The sequence below is a fragment of the Pseudophryne corroboree genome, chromosome 9 (genome assembly GCF_028390025.1).
Source record: "Pseudophryne corroboree isolate aPseCor3 chromosome 9, aPseCor3.hap2, whole genome shotgun sequence".
NCBI classification, from domain to species: Eukaryota; Metazoa; Chordata; class Amphibia; order Anura; family Myobatrachidae; genus Pseudophryne; species Pseudophryne corroboree.
The window spans coordinates 230,401,097-230,422,295 of NC_086452.1; the positions used below are offsets into that span (position 1 = coordinate 230,401,097).

Sequence of the window (21,199 nt, forward strand, 5' to 3'; positions counted from 1 at the left end):
CACTAATTCCCCTTTCATTCAACATTTGCTGAAGGTTATAGGCTACTTGGAAGTCCAAAAGAAAAAAAAAACATTTTTAATTTCAAAATTTAAATAAAATATTTACTTGTTATATAAGCCTCTTAAAATATTTAGAATGTTTTAATTTCTTTGAAAATGTAAAAAAAATAATAAAGTTTTATGGACCTTACTGGAAACATCGCACAAACAAATCACATAACAGATCAAAATGTAATTTTTTTTTAAAAAACTGTTTACAATCAGACAGTAACACAACTTAAATGTCATATCTGCATTCATATTTTTAGAAAAAAAAAAAAAAGTCATCCTATAAAAATGTCAGCTAAGCCATGCACGCAGCATCAGTTGGAAAATCACAACCTTACGAGCGTTAGAATGAATGAAGGGGCAGATTTAATGCCTCTTACAAACTGGACCTGCATGTATTCTGCCAAAGAGGAATTAAAACATCAGGGCATTGTCAAGTACAGGCTGTACAATTTAGGAACACTGAACCAATAAAAACGCAACAGTTGCTGCATGACAGCAGGGAGCTTCAGCAAATGTAGGGAAGGTACAAGTTCTGTCCAAAGTGCAGGGGACTCCCAGAAGGCACTTCCCTACAGTGAAAGAGGTTCTCATCTAACAATGTCAAAATAAAACAAATATGAGTGCTACAGAACAAGTTAGGACTCTGAGAAAAAGGGAAGAAAAAAAAAAAAAAAAAAAAAAAAAGGACCTAAACAAACAGGATTCAATGTGATCCATTCACTGAAATGTCACACCGTGTCATCTTTGCCCCTTTGCTTTTCCTCACAGTCCACATTGAGACGGTCATGGTCCTTGCTTTCATGCTCACGCTTATGGCCTCTGTCATTACTTCTGCTCCTCTTACGTGGTTTCTCCCTACTTGAGCTGCGCTCCTTCTTTCTGGACTTCTCAGAACTGTCTGTTCGCCCGTGGCTACTGCTCCTACTTCGTTTATTTGTCTTTTCTTTATATCGGTTTGACCTTTCTTTACTACGGCTTCTCCCGTGAGTGTTCTTGCTAGGGCTCCTACTCTTCCGTTGTTTCCTCTCTTTGCTTCTGCTGTGCCGCCTTTCCTTACGAGAGTCTCTATCTTCTCTGTGTCGCTTCTCCTCTCTGTCTTTTCGCTCCTCGCTCCTCTTGCGTTCTTTTGAACGCTCTCTTGGTCTATCTGCATCCTTTTCCCTGCCATTGCCCTTTTTGTCATAGTCTCGCTTTCTGCTCTTCTCATTTTCTTTTTCTCTGTCTCTTCTATCTGTCTTGCGGTCCCTGCTTCGACTCCTTGTCCGATGCCTCTCCCAGCTTTTACTTCTCTTATGTTCTACTCCACGTTCGTTGCTTCGTGATCTCTGTTTTTCTTTAGCTTCCCGTTCTAACCGCTGTCGTTCCTTTTCACGCTCTAATTCTCTGTCAAAGCTTGATGAGCCATGGTGTTCACGGTGATGGCTTCTGCTTCGTGATCTCCGAGGGCTTATGGATCTTTTAGGTGGAGACCTTCAATAAAGCAAACATACACGTTAAAATAAGGCTGAATTATAAAGAAAACTACATTGCGAATAAAAAAAATAAAAAATAGTTCACTTAAGAATTCTGTAGACTGGTATTTCATCTACACCCATTGTGCTACTTTGGCCTATATTGTTTTTCTTTCCCATTACAGTGACCCCAATGTTATTATGCAGTTTGTAAATATGTAAAAATGTGATTATACTAAAAAGAAAAAAAAAAAAAAAAAAATCTGCACTGTGATAGTTGTAGGGCAGGTCTGGCCAACCTGTGGCTTTCCAGATGTTGTGGAACTACATATCCCAGCATGCCCTGTCAGTTTAAGCATCCACTAATAGCAAAACTGTGGCAGGGCATGCTGGGATATGTGGATTCACTACAGCTGGAGAGCCACAGGTTGGCCAGGCCTGTTGTAGGGTAACAGTTAAGTACAAGGGGGTAGCTGTATAGAAATCTGTCCGCATACTCTCAAATACACTGTCAAATATGCCAGTGAGGGAAACAGCAATGCACTTTGCAAGGATAATGTCCAATCCTTTCTTGAATCTAATGTTAACCTACGTGATTTCTTGCAAGACTAATCTTCATAAGTTTACAGCTTCTACTATAAAAAAAATTGCAGCTGGAGAGTACATTCCCTCCCCCCCCAGCAAATATGATTTGTCGTCATGTTTGCTCCTGAAGAACAGCACTGCGTAATAGGTCAGTGCTTTATAACTAAAAAAGAAACCAGTCTAGAATAAATAAGATTTGGCTCACCGGTAAATCTATTTCTCGTAGTCCGTAGTGGATGCTGGGAACTCCGTAAGGACCATGGGGAATAGCGGCTCCGCAGGAGACTGGGCACAACTAAAAGAAAGCTTTTAGACTACCTGGTGTGCACTGGCTCCTCCCACTATGACCCTCCTCCAAGCCTCAGTTAGGATACTGTGCCCGGAAGAGCTGACACAATAAGGAAGGATTTTGAATCCCAGGTAAGACTCATACCAGCCACACCAATCACACCGTATAACTTGTGATACTATACCCAGTTAACAGTATGAAATATAACAGCCTCTCAACAGATGGCTCAACAATAACCCTTAGTTAGGCAATAACTACATACAAGTATTGCAGACAATCCGCACTTGGGATGGGCGCCCAGCATCCACTACGGACTACGAGAAATAGATTTACCGGTGAGTAAAATCTTATTTTCTCTGACGTCCTAGTGGATGCTGGGTACTCCGTAAGGACCATGGGGATTATACCAAAGCTCCCAAACGGGCGGGAGAGTGCGGATGACTCTGCAGCACCGAATGAGAGAACTCAAGGTCCTCCTCAGCCAGCGTATCAAATTTGTAGAATTTTGCAAACGTGTTTGCCCCTGACCAAGTTGCAGCTCGGCAAAGTTGTAAAGCCGAGACCCCTCGGGCAGCCGCCCAAGATGAGCCCACTTTCCTCGTGGAATGGGCTTTTACTGATTTAGGATGCGGCAATCCAGCCGCAGAATGCTCCAGCTGAATTGTGCTACAAATTCAGCGAGCAATAGTCTGCTTAGAAGCAGGAGCACCTATTTTGTTGGGTGCCTACAGGATAAAAAGCGAGTCAATTTTCCAGACTCCAGCCGTCCTGGAAATAAAATTTTTGAAGGCCCTGACTACGTCCAGTACCTTGGAATCTTCCAAGTCCCTAGTAGCCGCAGGCACTACAATAGGTTGGTTCAAGTGAAAAGCTGATACCACCTTAGGGAGAAACTGGGGACGAGTCCTCAATTCTGCCCTATCCATATGGAAAATCAGATAAGGGCTTTTACATGACAAAGCCGCCAATTCTGACACACGCCTGGCCGAAGCCAAGGCCAATAACATGACCACTTTCCACATGAGATATTTCAAATCCACAGTTTTAAGTGGCTCAAACCAATGTGATTTTAGGAAACTCAACACCACGTTGAGATCCCAAGGTGCCACAGGAGGCACAAAAGGGGGCTGAATATGTAGCACTCCCTTTACAAATGTCTGAACTCCAGGCAGTGAAGCCAGTTCTTTCTGGAAGAAAATAGACAGCCGAAATCTGGACCTTAATGGAACCCAAGTTTAGGCCCATAGTCACTCCTGACTGTAGGAAGTGCAGAAAACGACAGCTGAAATTCCTCTGTTGGGGCCTTCCTGGCCTCACACCACGCAACATATTTTCGCCAAATACGGTGATAATGGTTTGCGGTTACTTCTTTCCTGGCTTTTATCAGCATAGGAATGACTTCCTCCGGAATGCCCTTTTCCTTTAGGATCCGGAATTCAACCGCCATGCCGTCAAACGCAGCCGCGGTAAGTCTTGGAACAGACAGGGCCCCTGCTGTAGCAGATCCTGTCTGAGCGGTAGAGGCCATGGGTCCTCTGATATAATTTCTTGAAGTTCTGGGTACCAAGCTCTTCTTGGCCCATCCGGAACCACGAGTATCCTTCTTACTCCTCGTCTTCTTATTATTCTCAGTACCTTTGGTATGAGAGGCAGAGGAGGGAATACATAAACCGACTGGTACACCCACGGTGTCACTAGAGCGTCCACAGCTATCGCCTGAGGGTCCCTTGACCTGGCGCAATATCTATTTTTTTTGTTAAGGCGGGACGCCATCATGTCCACCTGTGGCCTTTCCCAACAGTTTACCAACAGTTGGAAGACTTCTGGATGAAGTCCCCACTCTCCCGGGTGTAGGTCGTGTCTGCTGAGGAAGTCTGCTTCCCAGTTGACCACTCCCGGAATAAACACTGCTGACAGTGCTAATACGTGATTTTCCGCCCATCGGAGAATCCTTGTGGCTTCTGCCATCGCCATCCTGCTTCTTGTGCCGCCCTGTCGGTTTACATGGGCGACTGCCGTGATGTTGTCTGATTGGATCAGTACCGGCTGGTTTTGAAGCAGAGGCCTTGCCAGACTTAGGGCATTGTAAATGGCCCTCAGTTCCACAATATTTATGTGTAGGGACGACTCCTGACTTGACCAAAGTCCTTGGAAATTTCTTCCCTGTGTGACTGCCCCCCCCAGCCTCGAAGGCTGGCATCCGTGGTTACCAGGACCCAGTCCTGTATGCCGAATCTGCGGCCCTCGAGAAGATGAGCACTCTGCAGCCACCACAGTAGAGATACCCTGGTCCTTGGAGACAGGGTTATCAGCCGATGCATCTGAAGATGCGATCCCGACCACTTGTCCAAGAGGTCCCACTGAAAGGTTCTTGCATGGAACCTGCCGAATGGAATTCTGCTTCGTAAGAAGCTATCATTTTTCCCAGGACTCGTGTGCAGTGATGCACAGATACCTGTTTTGGTTTCAGGAGGTCTCTGACTAGAGATGACAGCTCCTTGGCTTTCTCCTCCGGGAGAAATACTTTTTTCTGTTCTGTGTCCAGAACCATCCCCAGGAACAGTAGGCGTGTGGTAGGAACCAGCTGTGACTTTGGAATGTATAGAATCCATCCGTGCTGTTGTAGCACTTCCCGAGATAGTGCTACTCCGACCAACAACTGCTCCTTGGACCTCGCCTTTATAAGGAGATCGTCCAAGTACGGGATAATTAAAACTCCCTTTTTTCGAAGGAGTATCATCATTTCTGCCATTACCTTGTTAAAGACCCTCGGTGCCGTGGACAGTCCAAACGGCAGTGTTTGGAATTGGTAATGGCAATCCTGTACCACAAATCTGAGGTACTCCTGGTGAGGATGGTAAATGGGAACATGTAGGTAAGCATCCTTGATGTCCAGGGATACCATGTAATCCCCCTCCTCCAGGCTTGCAATAACCGCCCTGAGCGATTCCATCTTGAACTTGAATTTTTTTTTATGTATGTGTTCAAGGATTTCAAATTTAACATGGGTCTCACCGAACCGTACGGTTTCGGTACCACAAACAGCGTGGAATAGTAACCCCGTCCTTGTTGAAGTAGGGGCACCTTGACTATCACCTGCTGGGAATACAGCTTGTGAATTGCCTCTAGCACAGCCTCCCTGCCTGAGGGAGTTGTCGGCAAGGCAGATTTGAGGAAACGGCGGGGGGGAGACGCCTCGAATTCCAGCTTGTACCCCTGAGATACTACTTGAAGGATCCAGGGATCCACCTGTGAGCGAGCCCACTGATCGCTGAAATTTTTGAGACGGCTCCCCACCGTAACTGGCTACGCCTGTGGAGCCCCCGCGTCATGCGGTGGACTCAGAGGAAGCGGAAGAAGAATTTGGACTCTGGGAACTGGCTGACTGGTGCAGCTTTTTCCCTCTTCCCTCGTCTCTGTGCAGAAAGGAAGCGCCTTTGACCCGCTTGCTTTTCTGAAGCCGAAAGGACTGTACCTGATAATACAGTGCTTTCTTAGGCTGTGAGGAAACCTGAGGTAAAAATTTTTCTTCCCAGCTGTTGCTGTGGATACGAGGTCCCAGAGACCATCCCCAAACAATTCCTCACCCTTATAAGGCTCTATGTGCCTTTTAAAGTCAGCATCACCTGTCCAGTGTCGAGTCTCTAATACCCTCCTGACAGAATGGACATCATTGCATTAATTCTGGATGCCAGCCGGCAAAATATCCCTCTGTGCATCCCTCATATATAAGACGACGTCTTTAATATGCTCTTATGTTCGCAAAATAGTATCCCTGTTTGACAGGGTCACAGACCACGCTGCAGCAGCACTATCTGCAGGTCTCAGTCTAGTACCTGAGTGTGTAAATACAGACAGGATAGCCTCCTGCTTTTTATCAGCAGGTACCTTCAAAGTGGCCGTATCCTAAGACGGCAGTGCCACCTTTTTTGACGAACGTGTGAGCGCCTTATCCACCCTAGGGGATATCTCCCAGCGTAACTTATCCTCTGGCGGGAAAGGGTACGCCATCAGTAACTTTTTAGAAATTACCAGTTTCTTATCGGGGGAACCCACGCTTTTTCACACTTCATTCACTCATTTGATGGGGGAACAAAACACTGCCTGCTTTTTCTCCCCACACATAAAACCCTTTTTTAGTGGTACTTGGGTTAATGTCAGAAATGTGTAACACATTTTTTATTGCCGGGATCATGTAACGGATGTTCCTAGTGGATTGTGTATATGTCTCAACCTCGTCGACACTGGAGTCAGACTCCGTGTCGACATCTGTTTCTGCCATCTGAGGGAGCGGGCGTTTTTGAGGCCCTGATGGCCTTTGAGACGCCTGGGCAGGCGCGGCTGAGAAACCGGCTGTCCCACAGCTGTTTCGTCATCCAGCCTTTTATGTAAGGAGTTGACACTGTCGGTTTATACCTTCCACCTATCCATCCACTCTGGTGTCGGCCCCACAGGGGGCGACATCACATTTATCGGCATCTGCTCTGCCACCACATAAGCCTCCTCATCAAACGTGTCGACACAGCCGTACCGACACACCGCGCACACACACAGGGAATGCTCTGACTGAGGACAGGACCCCACACAGCCCTTTGGGGAGACAGAGAGAGAGTATGCCAGCACACACCAGAGCGCTATATAATTTAGGGATTAACACTATATTGAGTGAATTTTTCCCAATAGCTGCTTGTATATACAATATTGCGCCTAAATTTAGTGCCCCCCCCTCTTTTTAACCCTTTGAGCCTGCAAACTACAGGGGAGAGCCTGGGGAGCTGTCTTCCAGCTGCACTGTGAAGAGAAAATGGCGCCAGTGTGCTGAGGGAGATAGCTCCGCCCCTTTTTCGCGGAATTTTCTCCCGCTTTTTTATGGATTCTGGCAGGGTTATTTATCACATATATAGCCTCTGGGGCTATATATTGTGATATATTTGCCAGCCAAGGTGTTTTTATTGCTGCTCAGGGCGCCGCCGCCGCCCCGCCCGCCCCCCCAGCGACCTGCACCCTCAGTGACCGGAGTGTGAAGTGTGTATGAGGAGCAATGGCGCACAGCTGCAGTGCTGTGCGCTACCTTGGTGAAGACTGATGTCTTCTGCCGCCGATTTTCCGGACCTCTTCTTGCTTCTGGCTCTGTAAGGGGGACGGCGGCGCGGCTCCGGGAACGAACACCAAGGCCAGTTCCATGCGGTCGATCCCTCTGGAGCTAATGATGTCCAGTAGCCTAAGAAGCCCAAGCTAGCTGCAAGCAGGTAGGTTCGCTTCTTCTCCCCTTAGTCCCTCGATGCAGTGAGCCTGTTGCCAGCAGGTCTCACTGTAAAATAAAAAACCTAAAATAAACTTTCTTTCTAGGAGCTCAGGAGAGCCCCTAGTGTGCATCCAGCTCGGCCGGGCACAGAAATCTAACTGAGGCTTGGAGGAGGGTCATAGTGGGAGGAGCCAGTGCACACCAGGTAGTCTAAAAGCTACCTGGAGCGGAGCCGCTATTCCCCATGGTCCTTACGGAGTTCCCAGCATCCACTAGGACGTCAGAAATTAAATTTCCAATAAAGCAAAATGTAAACATATGAAAATTCTAGAAAACAAATACAGCTGCAGTGGTAAAATATGCAGGAAAATGTTAAGTGAGGTTACCTGGATCGTCTCCTCTCTATGTGGCGTGGAGCTTCTTCTACCTCTTCTGTCTCTTCCTTTTTGATCTTTCTTGGCCTGGTTTTGATTTGCTGGTCTATGTGTTTCTGCACCGGGACAGGAATCCGTGGGAAGAGTGTGGAGAACCACTCCAGTTTGGTAAGGAAAGAACGCAGCATCTCCCCTATTGTCATTATACAGCCACCACCAGCTTTAACATCCAAATCCTGCAGATTGGTTAGGAGAAAAGACAGGGAGGCCATTGAAAGAAGCAGTTTATCACTGGTCCCATGAATCAACAAGACTCTAGTTACCATCCATTATTTTTGACCAGAGTGCTAGTATTGGGGAAACTGTAGTAGTTCCGATTTATACAGGCTATACATTCTACAATACACTGCAAACTTCCTTTACTTATAGCTTTACTACAAGCAAATGGTTCTCACAAGGGAATAGTCAGCCCAAAATCATCCAAGAGTTAAAACAGACTTCGATCTAAAACACTGGGGACAATTAGGTGAACCTTGAGCTATGAGTATAAATGACCCATCCACACAACGGGCAACAACGCCACATTTGTCTGTTGAATATTAAAGGTTGTTTATACAAGAATTCTTGAGCCTTAGTAAATGGACTTTTGTAGTAAATTGATAAGCTGCTTACAGACAATTCCAAATGTACACTTCTGAATAGTATCACGTTAACAAAATTTCCCTCGTTTCCATTTAATTTCAACCCTGGGCATATTTAAAGGCGAAACTTGAGGTAAAACATCTTGCACTCACAAACATGCATGTGTTCAGATTAATTTCGCCCAATACAATTGCCGCAGCACAAAGATCTAGAGGAGAAAAGAGCAGGTTAGCTTAAGTAAATAAGGGTGGCTGAATAGTTAATGAACTTGGGGGCACAGTTGAAATCTATAACATGGCATTCAGCTTTACATTTGCTGTAGGTTTTAAAGATCTGCCATTTTCAAATCACCAACGCTAAGCCAATCTTTTTGAATCAGTCTGGCTGCTTTGTGCGCTTTATTGAAAAATGTCCCCCCCCCCCCCCCCAAGTCATGCAAAAATTCAGAAGGATTTGGGGTAGACTGAAGAGCAGTCTGACACTTCCTGCAGTTAGCTTACTCCTGCCTATACATGGGAAGTTCACATACAGGTTGAGTATCCCATATCCAAAATGCTTGGGACCAGAAGTATTTTGGATATCGGATTTTTCCGTATTTTGGAATAATTGCATACCATAATGAGATATAGCGATGGGACCCAAGTCTAAGCACAGAATGTATTTATGTTTCATATACACCTTATACACACAGCCTGATGGTGATTTTAGTTAATATTTTTTATAACTGTGCATTAAACAAAGTTTGTGTACATACGCACAATTAATCTTCCATACACAGCTCATACACAAAGCATGAAGGTAATTTAATACAATAGTTTTAATACTTTTGTGCATTAAACAAGGTTTGTGTACATTGAGCCATCAGAAAACAAAGGTTTCACTATCTCACTCTGACTCAAGAAATTCCGTATTTCGGAATATTCCGTATTTCAGAATATTTGGATATGGGATACTCAACCTGTATTAACATTTCACACCATCCCAGAGAAAGGCTAACTTCATGCAGATGTTTTAAAGGTGGGATGGGAATAAATTATACAGCTGTGACAAACAAGATATTAGGTGTCATTCAATGGTAGTTCAACCAGGCGTTTCCACCACCCATCTCAGTTTATGACATTTTCAGTTGAGATGTCAAAACAAGTATTTCTGCCAAATATCTTGACTGACAATTAGTGATTTTAATTTTATTTCTTTATCCAGTTTATTTGAAGTATCACAGGTGTTTATTAAGGAATTGCCACAAAATTTGGACCCCTAAGGTAACTTTCTTTGAATCCAAACCAAATTAATTTATATGCCTTACATTTCGAGTTTTAACATTAGATAGCCCAATTTTTTCGGGGTGCTAAACTACCACAAACAGAAAACCCCCCCAAAATAAGTCAGCACGGTACTCGGTTTCATAGCGGAGAAAACAAATTCATGAAGTTGATGTATGCGGTACAAGCAGTAATCAAACATCATTAATAAAGAAACCATGAAAGTTAAAAACTTAAACATAACTGGAGTTCATAACTAAAATAGAGTCAACAACTACATTATTATTTGCTTTGTTTGGAACCTGTTGTAATGGTCTGTAATTTTCCTTAGTGTCAGCAGACAGTGTATACTGCCTTCCAGTACTTCCTTGGATAGTAGACACTTCCGTTACAGAGAGGACGTAAATAAAGGAACAAAACACTTATCTCTTGAAGGCCAGCACAAAACTTTCGTTCATAGTTTAATTTCATGAAGTGTACTAGCACTTCTAGTTCCTCTTCATAACATTGAATATACCCAATGTACCAGATGTTACCGTACACTGCTACTTTGTATGTATGTACCAGGTTGCAGATCACTTGTCTACATTTTTTGTGACTGCGGTAATAGTGACACTAACACTGGTTCCTGCTATCTTCATGTCATCTGATGACAAATCGGTGATGAGTAAGTGTTCCTCCACAGTCTTTGCTATTTCTTTTTCATCCACTAGGGGTCACTGGAGTACTCTTGGGATATGTAGCTGGAAATGGCACATATTTAAATATTTAAATTAGTAACTGGCCATCCCCTCCATATTCCCATAGAGCCTTCAGTATTTCTGTGCCTCTAGTCGGAAGGTACTGTGGACTGAATGTCCTTCGATTCTTCAAGCAAGATTATATTATATTTTTGTTTTTTCTACCTGATCCCTTCCCAACTTATCAGAGAAGTTCGGGTCCAGGATCATTGGTGCTGCATAAGTCAGCTCATACAAGGAGCCCCGCCATTGACCACAATCAGCGCAGCTGATTGCAGCCACCGGCTGCACAAGGACGCAGGACGGCGCTTACAGAGAAGTCCCGTCATGGCCTCCGCAGGTGGTGCAGGTACTGAGCGGCTAGGCAGCTTTCACTGCCGCCGCTCACTTACTTTCTTTTTCTGTCTATTGCGGGCGGTCAGCTCACGCTGCCACCCATTATGGGGGGACTGTATGCGTTTATATACTTTATTTTCTGTAAACGTTCCCCTGCTACCTGCCACTAGTAAAACACTGGGCGCTTGCAGAGGGAGCCAGCGAGCAAACCCCGCCACTGCGCAGGGCCGCTCGACGCTCCCCGGCTCAGGAGATCCTTTGTGGAAGGACACCCGGCGCCGCTGGGCGCTTGCAGGGGTAGCTAGTGAGCAGTTCCCGGCACTACCGCCGGAACGCTCGCCGCTCCCCGACGCCCGCACAATCCGTCCTCCTCCCGACCCCGGTACGGCTCTGGTGGGGTGAGCGGCCAAGCTGACCGCGGACAGCTGCTGCCGCAGCCCGCTCTGGCATCCGCTCACCAATCTCCGGGATCCTTCACACGGCCGCGGTAAGACCCGCACTCCCCGTCTCCTGAACGGGGGGGGGGGTGAGCAGTGTGGGGGAAGTCGGCAGCCACAATGAAGGCTGCACCTGCAAATAATAAATAATACTCTTCTGCAGGAGAGAGAGAGAGAGAGAGAGAGAGAGAGAGAGAGAGAGAGAGAGAGAGAGAGAGAGAGAGAGAGAGAGAGAGAGAGAGAGAAGCCCGCAGGGAGGCCCCAATAACAGCTGCGTTTAGGCAGCAAAATAATCAGGATTTTCAGCCTGTGGCCAATATCAGTCTGTTACATATACATGTATATAGGTGGATAGATATACCGTATATACTCGAGTATAAGTCGACCCGAATATAAGCCGAGATACCTAATTTTACCACAAAAAAATGGGAAAAATGACTGACTCGAGTATAAGCCTAGGGTGGGAAATGTACGGTGCCAGGGGTGTTCATGCTCAGGGTGTCATGCTCGTTGCCAGGGGTTTCATGCGGTAGGTGTTATGCTTGTTGCCAGGGGGTAATGCTTGTTGCTAGGGTTGTGCCCCCAGTGCCACATATACCCCCAGTAACAGATATCCCCCCACAGTGCCAGATAAAAACATGCTGCCGTTGCTTTGCCCCCAGTAGTTATGCCCCTTCTTTGCCCCCAGTAGTTGTGCCCCTCTTTCTTTGCCCCCAGTAGTTGTGCCCCCTTTCATTGCCCCCAGTAGTTGTGCCTCCTTTCTTTGCCCCCTGTTGCAGTGCCCCCTTCTTTCTTTGCCCCCTGTTGCAGTGCCCCCTTCTTTCTTTGCCCCCTGTTGCAGTGCCCCCTTCTTTCTTTGCCCCCTGTTGCAGTGCCCCCTTCTTTCTTTGCCCCCTGTTGCAGTGCCCCCTTCTTTCTTTGCCCCCTGTTGCAGTGCCCCCGTCGCCGCTTACAAACACACAAAAACAATACTTACCACTGCCCCGCTCCTGCTTCCCGACCGCTTCTTCTGCTGCTGCGCTGCTCCGCTCCGTCCGTCCGCTCGCTCCATCCGGCCGCACGCTCCGTCCGGCCGCCGCTCTGTGCGGCCGCCCGCTCCCCGGCACCCGATCATCTCTATGGGAGAGACGTCATGACGTCTCTCCCATAGCAACGCGCACAGACACTAGAGGTCAATAATGACCTCTAGTGTCTGTCCTGGAGCCGGCTGCAGCGGACGCCCACACAGCCCACGGCGTCTGCTGCAGCCATTGACTCGAGTATAAGCCGAGGGGGGCTTTTTCAGCACAGAAAAATGTGCTGAAAAAGTCGGCTTATACTCGAGTATATACGGTATGTGGATAGATAGATATATCTCTATATATATATCTCTCTCTCTCTGTGTATGTAATATATATATGTATTTATGTGTTTACAGACTGATGGTAGACAGATGTGTGTGTCTGTGTATATACATATAAATGTATTAATATATATCTATACTCATATATAGAATATCTATGGAAATTGGTGTATCAGCAATCTTACAATAAGTAAGCACATGGCGGACACCATTTTAACATTACTTCCTGGTTCTTCCCAGGAAGTTGCTGCCCTACAACACTCGGCCTCTAGAGGAGCCGGGGTGTTAGGAATTTTATTTTCTTGGTTTTGTACAGCACAAGATGAACACGTGTGCTGTAATGCAGTTTTATACACACTTTATTTACGTGGTACTAAGTCACGGTACTGGTCTGTCCTTCTGTACTTGCTTGTCCGTGTACATAAGGAGTAAGTCTAAGGCATAGCAGCTTCGCTGCAAAGTCCATCGGACAAATACGACTGGACATACGCACTATTGCCGTTCCTCGTTGGGGGAGGCTGGCGTATATACTGACTGGGGGAAATTGTTATTATTGTCTTATAATTTGACAGTTTCAGGGATACCCGTCGCAGTGTGCCCTACAGTATACAGCAGTAGGGGTGTTTAACCTGCTTTAGGGCGGGTTTTGGGTTAACAAGGCGGTAGTTGCATGGCAATACAGTTCACGCTTGCCCTACAAGAACACCACCTTACGCTTCTCGCTGATCACACTTGTGAATCTGCTCGATATCTAGGTACAGCTTCTGTGGACGTCAGCCAGTTTAGTTCCCGCTTTTCAGCTTCACTAGTTGCGGCATGACATGCTTTTTCGCTACGTTCTTAACATGACGGCGTCAGTTTCTAAACGAGAATAGAAGCATTACCTTACGCTGGCTACAGGTTTGGTCCTGTCTTGGACAAATTCCAGAATAAATATACTCAGGATATCGTCTTTACATCTCAGTCCTTTCGAGGCCGTGCTACAGGAACAGCCACAGACGGGTCAGGTGGTAGAGAACGTGGTTTTCAATAACCTCTGATTGTCGTCAATATACGGTTTAAGTGCTGCCACCTACTTCCAGGCATCTCTAGCCAGGGTTTCAGTGGCGTTTACAGCTAAGCCCACTGAAAAGCCAGGGCCATAATGAGTTTCCAGCCCATCGCCGATCGTCAGTTGTGGGTTCCGCAATTTTGGGTTCGCAGTTTACAAGATAAAAGTCGATTGTTTTCCACCATTGCAATTTGCAAGACGGGTCTGCCTGGGTCAGAAGATAAAATCGCGGTTCTGCACACAGCCATACAAGCTCTAGTAGATTCAGCAGTTTGATTGCGGTCAACAGAGTCACGGTCATTATTCCAGTTTGGGGTAGTTCCAAAGCTGTCTGACTCCGTCAGCCCGATACTGACCCTTCAGGTCAATCAGTGCGTCGCTTACTACAGATTCAACAGGGAATACCTGCAGTTGGTGACTGCCGGTTGAAATCCACAGTGATTCTGGATTTCAACAAGAATAAGTACTTAAACGCATCAGGCCTACTTAAGTTTGCAGTAAAAACCATTCTCGCTTTCACGCGCTACCGTTTGGCTTCGAATGACGCCTCGGGTTGTCACAAGTAATGGCTGTCGTGATTGTTCATCCCTGGGAGTAATAACAGTTCCGCGTTTTGCAGATCTGCTCATCAAAGCTCCGTCTCAACACTTCGTCATGTAACGGGACTTACTAACGTACAATGCGTCGTTCAGCACAGTAAGATTGTTAGCCTCGAGAAATCAAGCCTCATTCCGTAACAACGGACTCATGCATAGGGATAATTCCGTAAATAAACGGATTTACCTGCCTGAACACACCACACAAACTGTTCGTCATCACGTACAGTTCGTACGCAAGCCACATTCTTGATCCATTTGGCCTTTCACCTATTGGGAAGGAGAGTGGTGTCTTCCGACGCACTCCAGTTCGCAGGAGTCACTCAGGTCATTTTCACCTGGATGTTCTTGCACGCTCCTACAAGTTCATCAAATAGTACGGTTGTCTCTAAGGGCCAGAGTTTCACTACTCTAGTGGCTCCAAGTACACAATTTTACCGCAGGGACAATGTTCGGCGTCTGGAATTGGATAATTCTAAAAATGGACGCGAGTCTCAGAGGTTGGGGACCTGGGGTCCCAAATGATCAACTTCACAAATCACGGAAGATTGCGGTCAATTGCATGTCCTGGAACTCAGGGCAATTTACAACGCACTGCGGCAAGCGGGGCACATGCTTCGGTCTCAAACAGTCCAGGTGCGGTCAGACAACACGACGGCGATCGCATACATCACCGATCAAGGAGGGATTCGAAGTCGCATGACCATGCGGCGAGTTGCTCGAATCCTCAATTGGGTCGTGTGTCACCTGGTGCTATTGTCGGCAGTGTTCATTCTGGGAGTGGACAGCTAGGAGAGAGCTTATTCCAGGACACGGAGTATTGAATTCTAAAGTGTTCCAGATGTTGGTCCAGCGGTGGAGTTACCCACAGGGGTATCTATTGGCATCTCACCAAAAATCATCAAACATCCCAGTATGTGTCCAGTACAAGAGCTCCGAAGGCAGTGGCTGTGGATGCTCTCACGATCGCGTGGCTGTACAGCGTTGTGCATCTGTTACGTTTACGCTGCTTCCTCGGTTACTAAAATGGATCATACAAGACTCCATGACAGTCATACTAGTGGCGCCACATTGGCCTCGGAGGGCATGGTTCTCGGATCTCCGAGGACTACTCGCAGCCGATCCTTCACCGCTCCCGCCACATCCGGACCTGTTCCACCAGGGTCCGTTCTTTTACCCCGATTTAGCGCGGCAGCGTTTGACGGGGTGGCTGTTGAAAGCGCTCCCTTAAGAACGGATGGCATTCCAGAATCTGGTATACAAACCATGTTAGGGGCTGGGAAGCCAGTACGGCAGCTCATTATCAAAGGATTTAGCGTGCCTCTATAGGTTGGTGTGACGCTCGGAAGTTTCCAACATCATTTTCAAGTTATCCCGTCTTTTAATATTTTTACAGACTGGGTTTGGTGGAGGACTATATTCTACAATCAAGGTGCAGGTCTCTGCCGTGTCAATTTACCTGCAAAGGCGTTTGGCTCCTTTGCCGATTGTACACACCTTCCTGCAAGGTGTCCTCAGACTACCTCCATTTATACCACCTACAGCGCCATGGGACTTGAATCTGGTTTTAGTTTTTTTTTACAGTCTTCATTTTTTGAATTCTTACAACAGGTGGATGTTAAGTTTCTCAATTGGTAAACAGTTTTCTCTTAGCCTTAGCCTCTCAGCAAGGCGTGTTTTAACATTGGGGGCCTTGTCAAGCAAGCCACCCTATCTGGTGTTTTATGGTCATAGGGCGGAACTTCGCACGAATTCCGTTTTCCTGTCAAAGATAATAAGAATTTACTTACCGATAATTCTATTTCTCGGAGTCCGTAGTGGATGCTGGGGTTCCTGAAAGGACCATGGGGAATAGCGGCTCCGCAGGAGACAGGGCACAAAAGTAAAGCTTTCCGATCAGGTGGTGTGCACTGGCTCCTCCCCCTATGACCCTCCTCCAAGCCAGTTAGGTACTGTGCCCGGACGAGCGTACACAATAAGGGAGGAATTTTGAATCCCGGGTAAGACTCATACCAGCCACACCACTCACACCGTACAACTTGTGATCAAAACCAGTTAACAGTATGATAACAGAGGAGCCTCTGAAAGATGGCTTCTTAACAATAACCCGAATTAGTTAACAATAACTATGTACAATTATTGCAGATAATCCGCACTTGGGATGGGCGCCCAGCATCCACTACGGACTCCGAGAAATAGAATTATCGGTAAGTAAATTCTTATTTTCTCTATCGTCCTAGTGGATGCTGGGGTTCCTGAAAGGACCATGGGGATTATACCAAAGCTCCCAAACGGGCGGGAGAGTGCGGATGACTCTGCAGCACCGAATGAGAGAACTCCAGGTCCTCCTTAGCCAGAGTATCAAATTTGTAAAATTTTACAAACGTGTTCTCCCCTGACCACGTAGCTGCTCGGCAAAGTTGTAATGCCGAGACCCCTCGGGCAGCCGCCCAAGATGAGCCCACCTTCCTTGTGGAGTGGGCCTTTACAGATTTAGGCTGTGGCAGGCCTGCCACAGAATGTGCAAGTTGGATTGTGCTACAGATCCAACGAGCAATCGTCTGCTTAGACGCAGGAGCACCCATCTTGTTGGGTGCATACAATATAAACAACGAGTCAGATTTTCTGACTCCAGCTGTCCTTGCAATATATATTTTTAATGCTCTGACAACGTCCAGTAACTTGGAGTCCTCCAAGTCACTTGTAGCCGCAGGCACTACAATAGGCTGGTTCAGATGAAATGCTGACACCACCTTAGGGAGAAAATGCGGACGAGTCCGCAGTTCTGCCCTGTCCGAATGGAAAATCAGATATGGGCTTTTGTAAGATAAAGCTGCCAGTTCTGACACTCTCCTGGCCGAAGCCAGGGCTAGTAACATGGTCACTTTCCATGTGAGATATTTTAAATCCACCTTTTTTAGTGGTTCAAACCAATGAGATTTTAGAAATTCCAAAACCACATTGAGATCCCACGGTGCCACTGGAGGCACCACAGGAGGCTGTATATGCAGCACTCCCTTAACAAAAGTCTGGACTTCAGGAACTGAAGCCAATTCTTTTTGAAAGAAAATCGACAGGGCCGAAATTTGAACCTTAATAGATCCCAATTTGAGACCCATAGACAATCCTGATTGCAGGAAATGTAGGAATCGACCCAGTTGAAATTCCTCCGTCGGAGCACTCCGATCCTCGCACCACGCAACATATCTTCGCCAAATGCGGTGATAGTGTTGCACGGTTACTTCCTTCCTTGCTTTAATCAAAGTAGGAATGACTTCTTCCGGCATGCCTTTTTCCTTTAGGATCCGGCGTTCAACCGCCATGCCGTCAAACGCAGCCGCGGTAAGTCTTGAAACAGACAGGGACCCTGCTGAAGCAAGTCCCTCCTTAGAGGTAGAGGCCACGGATCTTCCGTGATCATCTCTTGAAGTTCCGGGTACCAAGTCCTTCTTGGCCAATCCGGAACCACTAGTATCGTTCTTACGCCTCTTTGCCGTATAATTCTCAATACTTTTGGTATGAGAGGCAGAGGAGGAAACACATACACCGACTGGTACACCCAAGGCGTTACCAGCGCGTCCACAGCTATTGCCTGCGGATCTCTTGACCTGGCGCAATACCTGTCCAGTTTTTTGTTGAGGCGAGACGCCATCATGTCCACCATTGGTCTTTCCCAACGGGTTACCAGCATGTGGAAGACTTCCGGATGAAGTCCCCACTCTCCCGGGTGAAGGTCGTGTCTGCTGAGGAAGTCTGCTTCCCAGTTGTCCACTCCCGGGATGAACACTGCTGACAGTGCTATCACATGATTCTCTGCCCAGCGAAGAATCCTTGCAGCTTCTGCCATTGCACTCCTGCTTCTTGTGCCGCCCTGTCTGTTCACATGGGCGACTGCCGTGATGTTGTCCGACTGGATCAACACCGGTTTTCCTTGAAGCAGAGGTTCTGCCTGGCTTAGAGCATTGTAGATTGCTCTTAGTTCCAGAATGTTCATGTGAAGAGACGTTTCCAGGCTCGTCCACACTCCCTGGAAGTTTCTTCCTTGTGTGACTGCTCCCCAGCCTCTCAGGCTGGCGTCCGTGGTCACCAGGATCCAATCCTGTATGCCGAATCTGCGGCCCTCCAATAGATGAGCACTCTGCAACCACCACAGAAGAGATACCCTTGTCCTTGGAGACAGGGTTATCCGCTGGTGCATCTGAAGATGCGACCCTGACCATTTGTCTAACAGATCCCTCTGGAAAATTCGTGCATGGAATCTGCCGAATGGAATTGCTTCGTAAGAAGCCACCATTTTTCCCAGGACTCTTGTGCATTGATGTACAGACACCTTTCCTGGTTTTAGGAGGTTCCTGACAAGCTCGGACAACTCCTTGGCTTTTTCCTCCGGGAGAAAAACCTTTTTCTGAACCGTGTCCAGAATCATCCCTAGGAACAGCAGACGAGTTGTCGGCATTAACTGGGATTTTGGAATATTCAGAATCCAGCCGTGTTGTTTTAGCACTTCTTGAGACAGTGCTAATCCCCTCTCTAGCTGTTCTCTGGACCTTGCCCTTATTAGGAGATCGTCCAAGTATGGGATAATTAATACGCCTTTTCTTCGAAGAAGAATCATCATCTCGGCCATTACCTTTGTAAAAGACCCGAGGTGCCGTGGACAATCCGAACGGCAGCGTCTGAAACGGATAGTGACAGTTTTGTACAACGAACCTGAGGTACCCCTGGTGTGAGGGGTAAATTGGAACGTGGAGGTACGCATCCTTGATGTCCAAGGACACCATAAAGTCCCCTTCTTCCAGGTTCGCTATCACTGCTCTGAGTGACTCCATTTTGAACTTGAACTTCTTTATGTACAGGTTCAAGGACTTCAGATTTAGAATAGGTCTTACCGAGCCGTCCGGCTTCGGTACCACAAATAGAGTGGAATAATACCCCTTTCCCTGTTGTAGAAGAGGTACCTTGACTATCACCTGCTGAGAGTACAGCTTGTGAATGGCTTCCAAAACCGTCTCCCTTTCGGAGGGGGACGTTGGTAAAGCAGACTTCAGGAAACGGCGAGGCGGATCTGTCTCTAGTTCCAACCTGTACCCCTGAGATATTATCTGCAGGATCCAGGGATCTACCTGCGAGTGAGCCCACTGCGCGCTGAAATGCTTGAGACGACCGCCCACCGCCCCCGAGTCCGCTTGAGAAGCCCCAGCGTCATGCTGAGGCTTTTGTAGAAGCGGGGGAGGGCTTCTGTTCCTGGGAAGGAGCTGCCTGTTGGTGTCTCTTCCCCCTTCCTCTGCCTCGTGGCAGATATGAATATCCCTTTGCTCTCTTGTTTTTAAAGGAACGAAAGGACTGCGGTTGAAAAGTCGGTGTCTTTTTCTGTTGGGGAGTAGCTTGAGGTAAAAAGGTGGATTTCCCGGCTGTAGCCGTGGCCACCAAATCTGATAGACCGACTCCAAATAACTCCTCCCCTTTATACGGCAAAACTTCCATATGCCGTTTTGAGTCCGCATCGCCTGACCACTGTCGCGTCCATAAACTTCTTCTGGCCGAAATGGACATAGCACTTACCCGTGATGCCAGTGTGCAGATATCCCTCTGTGCATCACGCATATAAAGAAATGCATCCTTTATTTGCTCTAAAGACAGTAAAACATTGTCCCTATCCAGGGTATCAATATTTTCAATCAGGGACTCTGACCAAACTACTCCAGCACTGCACATCCAGGCTGACGCTATAGCTGGTCGTAGTATAACACCTGTATGTGTGTATATACTTTTTTGGATATTTTCCATCCTCCTATCTGTTGGATCTTTAAGTGCGGCCGTCTCAGGAGAGGGTAACGCCACTTGTTTAGATAAGCGTGTGAGCGCCTTATCCACCCTAGGAGGTGTTTCCCAGCGCACCCTAACCTCTGACGGGAAAGGGTATAAAGCTAATAACTTCTTTGAAATTAGCATCTTTTTATCGGGGGCAACCCACGCTTCATCACATACATCATGTAGTTCTTCTGATTCAGGAAAAACTATAGGTAGTTTTTTCACACCCCACATAATACCCTGTTTAGTGGTACCAGTAGTATCAGCTAAATGTAACGCCTCCTTCATTGCCAAAATCATATAACGTGTGGCCCTACTGGAAAATACGGTTGATTCGTCACCGCCGCCACTGGAATCAGTGCCTGTGTCTGGGTCTGTGTCGACCGACTGAGGCAAAGGGCGTTTTACAGCCCCTGACGGTGTTTGAGGCGCCTGGACAGGCACTAACTGATTGTCCGGCCGTCTCATGTCGACAAACGACTGCTTTAGCGTGTTGACACTATCCCGTAATTCCATAAATAAAGGCATCCATTCTGGTGTCGACCCCCTAGGAGGTGACATCCCCATATTTGGCAATTGCTCCGCCTCCACACCAATATCGTCCTCATACAGGTCGACACACACGTACCGACACACAGCAGACACACAGGGAATGCTCTTAACGAAGACAGGACCCCACTAGCCCTTTGGGGAGACAGAGGGAGAGTTTGCCAGCACACACCAAAAGCGCTATATATGACAGGGATAGCCTTATAATAAGTGCTCCCTGTATAGCTGCTTTTATAATATAATTTTTGCCACTATTTTGCCCCCCCCTCTCTTGTTTTACCCTGTTTCTGTAGTGCAGTGCAGGGGAGAGACCTGGGAGCCGTCCTGACCAGCGGAGCTGTGTAAGGAAAATGGCGCTGTGTGCTGAGGAGATAGGCCCCGCCCCTTTTCCGGCGGGCTCGTCTCCCGCTCTTTAGTGTATTCTGGCAGGGGTTAAAT

At 47.1% G+C, this 21,199-nt stretch overlaps 1 protein-coding gene across 3 annotated transcripts in view; it reads right to left on the reverse strand.

Moving 5' to 3' along the window:
• Positions 1–217: 217 nt before the first annotated feature.
• The window catches only part of PRPF38B (pre-mRNA processing factor 38B), a 108,978-nt gene continuing 87,996 nt past the window's right edge, over positions 218–21,199 (reverse strand). For all 3 annotated transcript variants that reach the window (XM_063940165.1, XM_063940166.1, XM_063940167.1), the window contains exons 5-6: positions 8,008–8,231; positions 218–1,521 (exon numbers count right to left, since the gene is read on the reverse strand). In XM_063940165.1, the coding sequence (XP_063796235.1) occupies positions 780–1,521; positions 8,008–8,231 (966 nt within the window). In that variant the 3' untranslated portion in view covers positions 218–779. The remainder of the gene's footprint in view (positions 1,522–8,007; positions 8,232–21,199) is intronic.